This window comes from Mus musculus, chromosome 14 (genome assembly GCF_000001635.26).
Source record: "Mus musculus strain C57BL/6J chromosome 14, GRCm38.p6 C57BL/6J".
Classification (NCBI taxonomy): Eukaryota; Metazoa; Chordata; class Mammalia; order Rodentia; family Muridae; genus Mus; species Mus musculus.
Window position 1 is genome coordinate 53,548,908 of NC_000080.6, and position 14,084 is coordinate 53,562,991.

Below are 14,084 nucleotides of genomic sequence, written 5' to 3' on the forward strand. Positions count from 1 at the left end.
TCTTTATTTAACAATCAAAAATAACTTGGAGGAAGGGTCACTCAGCATCTATATACAGACTCTTTCATCTCAGGGGCAACCAGTCTTGGGAGCCCCAAATTAACATTAGAATACAAGCATCAGGCCAATCCACTACATTTCCCCCCTTTTGTTCAATTAATAAGGCTCTTTCTCTTATAGTGACAAACAATACATAGTAGGGGCTTTTTTAAAACAATCATGAAAATTATTAGGTATGAATTACTTTTAAAAGTCCAATCTATATTTTTTACCATATATGAGGTTCTTAACCATGTACTCTATCTCAATAAGTCTAATATTCTGTACCCAAATTCTCTTCTCTTTTAACTTGTATCACTATCCTAAAACCATCTTTTCAAATCTAGAACACTTTCTTTCAAGCTAATCAACTTAAGTTCAACTATGAGACTCTAACTAGTCTTCAATTCCATCAGAGATTTGAGAAGGAATAAAATACTACCTGAGTATGCAGGAAGAATAAAGACAAACCTTGCAAAACTATAGAAATGAGAGAGACAGGTGAACACCTGGACAGTACCCAACATTCCTTATAACATTGGAGCATCTATCTTTAACCTTCTGGTCCAGAATATCTGACAGACCTTTAAGTGAAGCAGGAATTATGAAGGACTAACTTACCCTGTCTTGGAAGAGCTTAATAGTCGACAATCTTATGTCCATTTGTCCTTTTTTGGTCAGCCTTTTGTCTGTAGATGAAGTTAGGGTATTTCCACCCTCTACCCCCAGTGGCTAGCTTGCCACAATCTAAGCAACTCCACATGGAAGTATTGATGCTCACCACCTTCCTTGAAGTGAAATGGGGGTACTGTCAGGAGCAGACATGTCTCGTAGTCAAAAGATCTTTTAATAATGAAATAACATTAAATGCCATATTCTGTGGATCTCTGGTGCTTTTGAAGACCATCTATCTATAAATAACATAACTGGATCATCAAACATTGATTATTTTTAGCTATTTATTACTTGAAAACATTTTATTGTAATTAACTAGATTATAACCTGATATGAGCATGAGTTTGACTATTTTATTATTAACTTGCATTATTTAATTATTTTAAAGTTTGGAATAGCAACTATTAAAAGAACTACATCTAAGCCTTGTATTCTTAAATAAGTTGCATAGGCACAATACCTATCTAAGAGTAACAAAATTAATTTTAAATTTTGTATCAATATACAAAGATTTATACCAATGAAAATCTTAAATCTGTATCAATATCCAAAACTCTGTATCAATGTAACAGAATGTAATTTCAATTTTGCTTTAAAATATAAAGATCTCTACCAAAGTAAGATTATGACTATAAAATGCTTGGTTTAAGAGTAAAATTAATTATCTAGGTTCATCTGTCTAATTTCTTATATTACTATATTTCTCTTTATTCTTTTCAACCCCTATCTCTTTACATAAGAAAGAAAGAATGATAAAGGAGAGAAAAGAAAGTATAAAAACCCTCAAATCATACCTCTCTATTTAGTTTCCTCCCAGTCCAGAACTTTAATTATTTGTAAATTATCCTTTTTTTAAATTAGGTATTTTCCTCGTTTACATTTCCAATGCTATCCCAAAAGTCCCCCATACCCACCCCACCCCCAATCCCCTACCCACCCACTCCCCCTTTTTGGCCCTGGTGTTCCCCTGTACTGGGGCATATAAAGTTTGCAAGTCCAAAGGGCCTCTCTTTCCAGTGATGGCTGACTAGGCCATCTTTTGATACATATGCAGCTAGATACAAGAGCTCCGGGTTACTGGTTAGTTCATATTGTTGTTCCACCTATAGGGTTGCAGTTCCCTTTAGCTCCTTGGGTACTTTCTATAGCTCCTCCATTGGGGGCCGTGTGAGCCATCCAATAGCTGACTGTGAGCATCCACTTCTGTGTTTGCTAGGCCCCGGCACAGTCTCACAAGAGACAGCTATATCTGGGTCCTTTCAGCAAAATCTTGCTAGTGTATGCAATGGTGTCAGCGTTTGGAAGCTGATTATGGGATGGATCCGTGGATATGGCAATCACTAGATGGTCCATCCTTTTGTCACAGCTCTGAATTTTGTCTCTGTAACTCCTTCCATGGGTGTTTTGTTCCCATTTCTAAGAAGGGGCAAAGTGTCCATACTTTGGTCTTCGTTCTTCTTGAGTTTCATGCATTTAGCAAATTGTATCTTATATCTTGGGTATCCTAAGTTTCTGGGCTAATATCCACTTATCAGTTAGTACATATTGTGCGAGTTATTTTGTGATTGGGTTACCTCACTCAGGATGATGCCCTCCAGGTCCATCCATTTGCCTAGGAATTATATATAAAGAACTCAAGAAGGTGGACTCCAGAAAATCAAATATCCCCATTAAAAAATGGGGCTCAGAGCTGAACAAAGATTTCTCACCTGAGGAATACCGAATGGCAGAGAAGCACCTGAAAAAATGTTCAACATCCTTAATCATCAGGGAAATGCAAATCAAAACAACCCTGAGATTCCACCTCACACCAGTCAGAATGGCTAAGATAAAAAATTCAGGTGACAGCAGATGCTGGCGAGGATGTGGAGAAAGAGGAACACTCCTCCATTGTTGGTGGGATTGCAAGCTTGTACAACCACTCTGGAAATCAGTCTGGCGGTTCCTCAGAAAATTGGACATAGTACTATCGGAGGATCCAGCAATACCTCTCCTGGGCATATATCCAGAAGATGTCCCAACCGGTAAGAAGGACACATGCTCCACTATGTGCATAGCAGCCTTATTTATAATAGCCAGAAGCTGGAAAGAACCCAGATGCCTCTCAACAGAGGAATGGATACAGAAAATGTGGTACATTTACACAACGGAGTACTACTCAGCTATTAAAAAGAATGAATTTATGAAATTATCTTTTTTAAAGATTATTTACTAATTTATTATGTGTAAGTACACTGTAGCTGTCTTCAGATGATCCAGAAGAGGGCGTCGTCAGATCTCGTTACAGCCACCATGGGGTTGCTGGGATTTGAACTCAGGACCTATGAAACCTGTGTTTTATTGGAACAATTGATCTTGATTAGCTGTGGCTGAAGAATCAGCTTTAATGAATTAGATTAACTGAAGTCAATCTTCTGGGAATTATCTCCTAAGTTTCCACACATAGAAACTATGGTCTGGGAAGTCAGGGTTTCACTTCAATCTGTAATCCCAACGTGGCAATGTGTAAGAGTCTCACATATGATACAGGTTTTGCAGAGCGGGAGCTGCAAGACTGAAGGGAAATGGGAAGAAGATAAGGGTAGGCACCAGGGATTTGCTTTGTTTGATTTAAGAGTGCCCTGATTCTTACCAGTTGGATTAAGAAGTTTCTAATTTATTTTGGATTTTATAGGAACCCAGTGGTAGAAGACTTTAAATATTAAAGTCTTTGAAATTTTTAAAAGACAGATATTTATATTTTATAATTTTTTATGTTGTGTTCCAAAAATGAGATCTTGGAGAATCAAGAAGTAAATAAAGATTAAGGTTAAATAATACTGTTTTTATGTGTCGGGCTGACAAGTGGTAAGCTGTGATGATTAATTTTTATCAACTTGACACAAACTAGAGACACCCAGGGAAAGGGAGCCTCAATCAAACAATTTTATTTGTCTTACTGGTTTGGAGGCACATCTGTGGACATATTCTTCATTAATTTTCGATGTGGGAAGGTTTGGCCCACTGTGGACATTGCCACCCCTGCACAGGAAGTCCTGTGTTGTATAAAGTAAAATAAGATGAGCAAGCCAGGGGGAGCAAGGCAGTGAGCAGCTTTCATCCCTCTGTTTCCTGCCACTATTCCAGCTTGAATTCCTGACTTGACTTTCTTGTGAGGTGGACAATGATTAGAATATAAACGGAACAAATTTTAATTCCCTCTCTCAGTAGCTTCTGGCTATTATATTTCTCTTACTCATAGATAGAAAATTTACTCAAACACCAAACAAGGTAACCCATTCCTGCCACTGTCTGTTTGTTCACTAGCTTGTGGAGTCTGGTAGGCCTATTCATGCCCCATATATAATAACTCAATTGTAAGTTGTTTTATGTACACGCGCACATGTGTGTGTGTGTGTGTGTGTAAACTTCTAGAATGGAGAAAAATTCATCCTTTCTTAATCATAAATATCCTAATTATTAGCATACATTAATTGTACAGGCTAGTAGGTTTGTGGTAACAGTTTATTATATGTATTTGTAGTGATTTCCACATATTCACCATGCCCTCCCTTTCTGCTGTACTCTCCTCTCATCCTCCAAGTGACCCCTCCTCCTTACTCATTTGTCTAACTTCCATTTTTAGATCATCTTTTCTTTCCTTTCCCCTTCTTTCATTTTCTTTTTGTTTTTATGCTTGAGAACACATATGTGTTGTAGGCCTCTACACGTCTGCTTTGTTTTGCTTTTAACATCATGTCCCTCAATAACATTCACTTTTCTACACATGGCCTAAGTTCCTATTTCCTTCTGGCTGAGTATTACTCTGTTGTTTCAGATGTAATGTTTTGCTCATTCATTGTCTGACTAGGTTACATCTTAGCAACAGTGAATGGTGCAATAATAAACATACATACACACGTATGTGTTTATATGCTGACTTTTATATGGTGATCTCAATTCCCCTAAATGATATTAGATTAGCTGGATCATTGGTCCTCCTTTCCTTCCTTCCTTCCTTCCTTCCTTCCTTCCTTCCTTCCTTCCTTCCTTCCTTCCTTCCTTCCTTCCTTCCTCCCTCCCTCCCTCCCTCCCTCCCTCCCTCCCTCCCTCCCTCTCTCTCTCTCTCTCTCTCTCTCTCTCTCTCTTTCTTTCTTTCATTCATTCAGAGAATCCATACTGCTATACTTGGTGGCTATATCAACACAAAATTTTACCAACAATATGTGATGGCAGAATTATAATGACAGGGTTTCTGATTCTCAGGACTCTGCTTTCAGCAATACTAAGTTTGAACAGAACAGGAAGTGCTTCCTATGTCAGAAAGAGCTTCAGACAAAGCATCTGTGAAGGGTGGAGCCTGCTCAAAGAGCTGAGGTGCCTGTGAAGTTGGAGTCAGTGTTTTGTGGGAGACAAAAGGTCACCTGAGTTTCCCCCAAGCTTCAGTCTAGGAGGAATGGACAAGATTCTGACAGCATCATTTTTACTCCTAGGCCTTCACCTAGCTGGTAAGTCATGAAGGAGAAACCTGAGAATGTGGGATTAATGTGGAGGCATGAGAGACTTGGGGCACCAGGCAAGTCATGTTATCTAAGCAGGAAGTACATTCCTGGGAACCTAACAACAGTTGCTATTTCTCTACACAGGGGTGAATGGCCAGCAGAAGGAGAAACATGACCAGCAGCAGGTGAGACAAAGTCCCCAATCTCTGACAGTCTGGGAAGGAGGAACCACAGTTCTGACCTGCAGTTATGAGGACAGCACTTTTAACTACTTCCCATGGTACCAACAGTTCCCTGGGGAAGGCCCTGCACTTCTGATATCCATACTTTCAGTGTCCGATAAAAAGGAAGATGGACGATTCACAACCTTCTTCAATAAAAGGGAGAAAAAGCTCTCCTTGCACATCATAGACTCTCAGCCTGGAGACTCAGCCACCTACTTCTGTGCAGCAAGTGCACAGTGCTCTCCAGGCACCTGTAGCCCATACCCAAACCTGCAGCTGAGGCTCCAGCAAAGCCCTGCTTTGGGCTGAGCCTAGCAGAGATACAGGGGGAGTTTTCATTTCTAGGAACAGTGGATATAGGGGTTAGACTCATTCAGGCTAGTGACAGTACAAGGTAAAGTAATGGCTTGCTTTCCTCCAGTCTCCTTGTTCCTCAAAACCAGCTGGACTTCTAGTTGTGTTTAACTAGTTTAAATGAATTGCTCTTCTGAGTGGTTGCACTGTGTGGTTCTCTGTGTGGTTGGTTTGTACCAGCTATAAATTATAAAGGCCCCATCTACCTACTCTCTTGTCAACAACCTCCTCTCTTACAACCCAGGGTCAGGAGATCTTGACTTTGGCTTCTCAGGTAGAAATCACATAGAATTTTCTTTTATCTTAATTTCCTCTGATGACCAAGGAAGTGGTGATTTACATGACCACTGACTTCTTCTACTTCCTATTGTTTTGCCTCTCAAATCTACATCTACCTTCAAGAAATTCATGTAAACCAGGAGGCCTTCACAAGGATGCAGATGTGTTTACAGCACAAATGACATCATCGAGGAAAGAAGAATTTAATTTACTTATATAATGAAAATACAAAACCTTCACTAGAAAAATGTCTTCATATTTGTATATTATTGATGAACAAAATACAATTTTGAATGTAATTTTTTTCAAATAAAATCAGCTATAGTCTTTATGGCTATGCACAGAACAACAAAAGGACCTCTTATTTTCTTCTTCCTTAGTGGGCTTTAAGTCCAATCAGAGATGTGTTGGTTACCATCAAGTTATGAGTGCCATCTGAAAACCATCCTCTCAAATCTGTTCCTCTCAAAGTAATAACCTGGGTTGGCTAGGAGACCATGTAGTTTTTCAGCCCTATCAGAAATCCAAGAACAACTGATATTAACTGAAAATATATAGGAAGCCCAAGACAGCGTCCAAAACTTAGCCAATTTATAGACACCGCTGATCACCTGGACAGTCCCTTACTTCAACATGTTGGAGCATCAGACTTCAGCCTTCTGGCCCACAAACATCTGACAGACAGACCTTAGAGAAACAGGATATTAAGGACTAGCCTACTCTGTCTTGGCATAATCAAGCTTCTTTCTTTGGACAGTATTATGTCTGTAGATGAAATGAGGCAAGTCTTGCCTAGTGGCTGTCTCAACACAACAGGAACAATTCATAGATGCTCTATTTCTTCTTTGAATCCAAGACAGGGAAAGCTGTCAGGAGCAGACTTGTTTTAACAACAAGTGAATACATGACATTCTGTGAATTTCTCATGTTTTTTGAAAACCAACTATCTATGTAAATTAATATGAACTATTGTCCATTAACTACTCTCAGCTATTTCTAACTAAAATCTTGAAAACACCCTAACAATAAACTCAGAGTCATGAATTTGCTATTTGGCCCTAAACTCACAGGCTTAAACATCTCAGATCAGATTAAGATAACAGCTATATAAGGACTTTGTCTAATCCTGTGACATAATGAGACACTAGGCATATGATTTGCCTCTTGACAAAATCATGCTTGGACATAAGAATTATTGTTTTAAACTCTTAATGAACCTGTGAGTTAGTGACAGATAATGGATGTTTAATTAGATAACTAGACTTAATGGAAACACATGTAAATATCTCTGTCAGTCATTCTTATTCAATTTGTGATTTGAATTTATGTTTGAACTTATGAACTTTAGAAAATAAGAGGATTAGGATACCATGGGATCACATATCCTGCAAATTTACAAGAACTGGGAATGATAGCAACCTGAGAAGAAGCAGAGCAGAGCAGAGCAGAGCAGAGCAGAGCAGAGCAGAGCAGAGCAGAGCTGGGCATCAGGACACAGCAGCGTGAGCAGGGTGAGCACAGAGAAGACAGGGTTCTTCTTACCATGAGACAGGTGTTTTTCCCTAACAGCAAGTTTCTTCTCACTGACAAGGACAGGGCTTTTTCACACTCAAAAGAAAATTCTTTTTTCTTTCTGTAAGCAATAAAGGTTGAAGCTTATTTTTCATCCAGAATGAGTGAGTTCTTTCAAGTGCAACTGGCACTTGCTCTATGGAGCTTATTCGTGGGGCTTTTGCTCTGTCCACTAAATAGATATATGCACATTTAAGGATAGGTGTGTGCATGTAAGTATGCATGAATACATGTGGAGTTGATGAGACAAGTGATCAGGACTGATGTGTTTGGTCATGTATGAATGCATGTATGAATGTGTATGCATGTCTATGCATATTTGCTTATGTAAAAAACTTCTTTCTGTGAACATGACTTTCTTTTCCTGACCCAACTAAAAGCTAATTGTTCCAAACCTCCCTCTAGCCTGACTACCAAGTAGCTGGCCTTCTGGGTAAGAGAGAAAAGAACAAAGGGCATTTTTACTTAATCCTCCACTGCTAGACAGCATATATTAATTGCCAGAGGATTATAAAATACGTTTATAAAGTAAGAGTTAAGTTTTCTAACATTTGTTTAAGCACAGAGAATTATAAAGTATAAAGTTAGAGCTAGGTTTTCCAGCACTTATGCAAGAACAGAGATTTATAAAGTAAATAATAAAGTATTAAGATTCCTCAGTGCTTAATCAAGCACAGAACAGTAATAAAGATTGAAGTTTTTATCACAGAATAATAAGACAGAGTTAAGTCTCCAGCACCTAATGAAGCACAGGACAGTAAGAAATTGTTTAATGTCCTGCAAGGCCAGGGACCACCACTCTTTTGGTCGGTATCCAATGCTATGTTCCACTCAACCCATTCCAGCTGGGGCAGGCCCTCCGCATTTATTTTCTCTCCTCTCTTTCTTTATTGACCTACCTCCCCACTTCTAAATTAAGTGCAACATTATCCCTATTTTCCTGAATGACTGATTCGTTTTTATGATTCCTTAAATATTAAGCTTAATTGTTTTTAAAAGATTTTATTTTTGTTTGTGTATGTATGTGTGAGTATACACAGACTTGTGTATAGGTACACATGTGTGCATGTGAAGGCCAGTAGGTTGTGTCCAATCCCTCAAAGCTGGAGTTGCAGGTTTTGCAGGACACTGGCTTGTCAAATGGGTCCTGGGCACTGAGAGTGCTGCCTTTATCATTAGCAGCAAGTGCTTTTCCCTGTTGAGCTATCTCTCTACCAACCTTAAGCTTTATTTTCACTAGGAAGTATTGTCTGTCAATAAATCACAAGGAAAGACAAAGCAGCATTTAGAATGAGACTGATTGTCCAGCCCAGGACTCAAACCCAATGTACTCTAAAGTCACATCGCAGAGGCTGTGGCTATGTGGCAGGAGAGCATCCACCTGCTCTGTGGAGAAGGAGAGCAGGGGCAGAGCTGTGCCATTCTGAGCTCCCCAGGCTGCTGTGGCTCCCATAGTCTCCTGCTAACTACAGAGACTGCAGTCCAGAGCATGTGCTCTCAGCTCTCAGCAGTGAAATGGACAGCGGAATATACCCCAGATACCAGACAATAGTCCCTGATGTACTTGATTATAGGTCATTTGATCTCATAGAGAGGCCTGGAGCTCTTTCAGAAACCTTGTTTGTATTTTCTCTTTTGATTCCCTTTTGAGTTATTTCATCCATTGGGATAGCAAGTGAAAGATTATGAACTACATACTAAATGACAATAAAAATCCAACCACCAATTTACATGGCTTTAACATCACCATAAGTGCAGGTTATTTGCATCATGCACATGTAATAGACTTGAATCAGAGAGAGACATGGAAAGATTATCAATGACCATTGTGTAAACTAAAATGAAACAGAATTCAACAAGTGATAATTGGGGGAAATGGTATAGAAACTTTCAGGACATATAATATGCAGAGTTCTCTATGTAAGTACAAGAACCATCTTCTGAATGCATCCTAATGTTAGACTTTTAAAAGTTAATCCATGTTTGTAAAAATGGGGTTTTGAGTTATTGTCCTTTATCTCTGTTTGTGTCTCTGTCTGTCTATCTCTGTGTCTCTGTTCTGTGTCCCTGTGTCTTCTGTTTGTCTGTCTGTCTCATCCCTGTCTCTGTCTCTGTCTCTGTCTCTGTCTCTGTCTCTTCTCTCTCTCTCTCTCTCTCTCTCTCTCTCTCTCTCTCTCTCTCTCTCTCTCTCTCTGTGTGTGTGTGTGTGTGTGTGTGTGTGTGTGTGTGTGTGTGTGTGTGAACCAGTGCTCATGGTTAACATTTGCTATCTTCTATTGCTGTCCACCTCTTTATTTGGTGTAGGGATAGACACTCACTGAACCTGAATGTCACCAACTCAACTATACTGACTGACTTGTGAAACCCTTGAATATTTCTGCCTTTGCTTCCCATATCTGGAATTTCAGGTGCCCTCTACCACATCTAGATTCTCATGTGGCCACTGGTGATCCACACGTAGGTTCTCATGGTCTACAGAAGGGAACTGACACAATGAGTATCTCCTAGACCTCCAAAGAACTATTATTTTATTCCTGTTACAATGTTATATAATGTAAGCAGACAGGGATCTTCTGGAATTCTAATGGACTGCCCTTTACTACACAGTTTAGAACTACCTTTGTTAATTGCAGAATTTAAATAAACCCTATCACTCTTTAAGGGAAGAAGACTATTTTAGATCCTGATGTTTTCTGGGGAAGATGCATGGACTTTTAAGGACTTTTTCTTTGTTAACCTTTAGTAGCAAATTGATGTAGAGAAGAAAACATCTGATAATGACCTGTAAGTACATTACTTATCTCACATGGTTCATGATGAATTTAACTTGGGGTCCTAACATTATCCCATTGAATAATACCCATGTGGGTAAAGCAGCTACCTTCTCAGCATGGATTTTCCCATTCTCCCTTCTAAGTGCTGCCTCCTTTATCTAACAAGGAAGACAAGGAAGTAAGTAAAAGGCTGTGGCAAGCTCCACCTTTTCTCTCTCTACTTAGAACTTGTGGCCTATGACCTTAGAAAACCCCATTTCCTGTTTGGGGTGCTACATAAGAATGTAGGCAGTGCATGTGGCAGGCACTTAGACACTGATCTCTGAGCTGAGGCAGAGCAGACACACTCATGCAGAGGACAGTGTGTCACATGCCTCCTCACAGCCTGCTCTGTGTGCTGGTGGCCTTGGCTTTCTCTGGTATGAATGCATCATGTATAACTAAGGATATAAACAGGAAGCATTGACAGGCATATGGCAGTTCCTACAGACATGATGGGGAAGAGGGATTGGAGAGAAGCCAGCACAATGTGTATTTAGTCAGGTTTGTCTTTGGGTTTTAAAATGCCCAATTCCAAAAGTGTTTTGTTCACACTGTCACAGGCTAAGCTTTTAATTCTTCCTTTTGATTGCTCTGCAGGATCTAATGTGGCCCAGAAAGTGATTCAGGTCTGGTCAACAACAAGCAGGCAGGAGGGCGAAAAACTCACACTGGACTGTTCATATAAGACAAGTCAGGTCTTATACCATCTTTTCTGGTACAAGCACCTTCTTAGTGGAGAGATGGTTTTGCTTATTCGACAAATGCCTTCTACTATTGCAATAGAGAGGAGCGGCCGCTATTCTGTAGTCTTCCAGAAATCACGCAAATCCATCAGCCTTGTCATTTCAACCTTACAACCAGACGATTCGGGAAAGTATTTCTGTGCTCTCTGGGAGCTGGCACAGTGTTTGAAGTGACAGCACAAGCTGAACAAAAACTGGGGCTCCTTAAGCAGAGTCCCCTCCCTGCTAAGGGAGGGAGCCCAGCTGAGAAACACACCTGCACATCCCGAACAAGAAGGTCCCAGCTGTGGATGCTGCCTCTGTGGTCTGCATCAGAACTGTGTTTCTAAGTAAAACCTCAGTCCATGCAATTCAGAAACAATTGTGGTAAGCTGCTTTCTATAATACGTTGTCTTGAAACAGTTAAAAATAGATCACAGAGACCATGTGTAGTATTTTCTACAGTTGGGAATCTTGCACCACAATAATATAAAGTATCAGTTTCTCTTTGAGTTGGGAATAACATACCTCAGATGAGTTATCTGGAATAGCAAAAATAGCTTCCTGGTAAAAGTCACACTCAGAGAAAAAAGATCCAGCAAGTGAAGTAGTCAGAGACAGATTATAAGGAGTTCACTCCATGAAATTGCTGGTGGTGACCAGGTTATCCTCACAAAACTTTGTCTTTGCATCTGGGACTGAGCCTGAAGTGCTGAAGGTCAGTTTGACCAGCCACTAGGAAGGCCAGCTGCATAAAGTCATCTCCTGTACTGAGATTTGTGAAAATACAGTGACTCAGAATGCAATTGGTGTCTAGAAGAACAAAACTTTCTTACCTCCAAATTCCATATGTGCTTGTGGCAGGAGTGGAGGGTGGGGATGGGAGGAAAGGGATGGGACTTCAGAAGAAGCTGTGTCACTTACCAATGTGCTACACATATACTTGAATCACGATGAATATATGCTATTGGAAGTATGGGTTAAGGAGTCAATAATAAAGTCATCAGGGACTAATTGACATCATATGTACCTTGGGCCTGAATCCTCAGAGGTGAACAAAACATAAACATCAAACCTGTTTCTCAAGTCATCTACAGTTGCCTTTTCCACGTCCACCATCTAACCTGAGCAACATGGGAAGTAAATTTTGGAAAATGTGTTTTCAGTTGTGTTTTAAAGATTTATTTTTTAATATCATTTATGTAATTGTTTTGGCTGTGTGTGTGAACTGTGTGCTCTGGTGTTCATGGAGGCCAGAAGAGGACATTAGAGTCCCTTAAAGTGGAGTTATTGAAAGGTATGTGTTAACAGATGGGTGCTAGGCACAGGATCTGGGTCTTCTGCAAGAGCAGCAAGTACTCTTATGCCCTGAGTAAACCCTCCTTCCCCTATTTTCAGGTAATTCAAGTTGAGACTACAGAGCTACCACAGGATGTCTGGATAAACAGTCAGATAGCACTTGGGTTTCTGGAACAACATGGAAAACAGTTAAAGTAAAAGCACCATATGCCATTTAAGAGAAAGAACTAAAGCAAACAGAAGGGGACTCAGATTGTCCTTTCTTCACATAGAACCAGCCAGGCAAAAGAGCTGCAGCACACTGTCTCTGCCAGTCAGTACTTGCTGTAGTTGGCAGTGAATGTCCATCTGTATGGGGTCTGTGAGAGCCACAGAGAGAAAATTCAGCTGTGCTAATGTATTCTTTATCTCTGCTTCATTTTCTGCCTCCAGGTTCCTGCCCTAAGTTCTGACTTCACTCCTCAATAATGAACTGTGTGGTAGAAGTAGCATCTGAAATAATCTCTTTCTTATCCAAATTGGTTTTTGTTAGTGTTTCATTATAACAACCAAAACAATCCAAACAGCGACGATGACGACAGCAGCAGCAGTAACAACAACAAAAACAAAATGTCTGACAGAAAAGTGGTCTTTGTCACAGAAATCCTCCTCCTGATGACTTCGTTCAATGCATGAGACTAGCAGACCTTTCTACCTGTGGAAACTGATATACAATCCACCCAATCAGAGAGACCATGTCATACTGAAGAGGAAGAAATAATGACTCTGCATGATACCTTCTACTTCATGCTATTGGATATTTTAAAGTTTTAAACTTATTGTTATTACATAATTATATATGTGTGTGTATACACACACATATATATATATACACATATATGTGTTTATGTATATATGTACTTTGATTGTATTCCCTCCATTATCCTGACTATCCTCCCTGTCCACACAAGTCCCATCTTCTTTCAACAGTTTTTATTTATGTTTTATATTTATGTCCTTCACTTATGGCACACTGCAATTAATTAGGAGTTCTTCTACTAGGGTGGATGTGAGTGAGGGAGTCATTGGAGGAAAGATAAATACCTTATCTGTGCCTATAGCATGGAGGAATATGGCTTTCCCTTCCCCAGCAAGCACCAGCAGAATGTTGCTCCTCATATAGAGTTAGAGCCTCACGGCAATTATAGAATACTGAAAGGTCCAGTCTTGCACATGTATCCATGGCTTTTGTGAATCATGAATTCCTCATATATGTCCTTCCCAGAAGACTGCACAGTAATTATTATTATGTATAGTTTTATATTTTGTTATGTTGTTGTCTTCAATTTAATCTTATTTGTAACCTCCTCCAGCCTGAAGCAGGCTGGTTCAGACCTTATGCCACTGAGGCAGGGCCACCTGCGGTGCAGCTCCTTCTACTCAGCTAGTTTCCTTTGATATGACACTGCCTACCACCTGCTGAGAGGCCAAACCGGTCCTCTGAGATTTTCCAGAGTTAACTGCAACCTGTAAATTTGGCAACTTACTGCTGAAAGGCTGTGCTAACAACTTTGCATCACATCAAGAAACTTGGCATGGCAGACTTTTATTAAACATTTGAGCTTTGATCATGAATCTTGACTT

At 39.8% G+C, this 14,084-nt stretch overlaps 2 gene segments (V, D, J or C) and 1 further gene; all 3 read left to right on the forward strand.

The window, feature by feature from the left end:
• Tcra (T cell receptor alpha chain) overlaps window positions 1–14,084 on the forward strand; it is a 1,796,232-nt gene that overhangs the window by 1,120,941 nt on the left and 661,207 nt on the right.
• Trav14-1 (T cell receptor alpha variable 14-1) lies at window positions 5,150–5,651 on the forward strand. The segment is given in 2 exon segments: window positions 5,150–5,201; window positions 5,340–5,651. Coding segments are annotated over 2 exon segments (364 nt in total).
• On the forward strand, window positions 10,769–11,340 carry Trav15-1-dv6-1 (T cell receptor alpha variable 15-1-DV6-1). The segment is given in 2 exon segments: window positions 10,769–10,817; window positions 11,038–11,340. Coding segments are annotated over 2 exon segments (352 nt in total).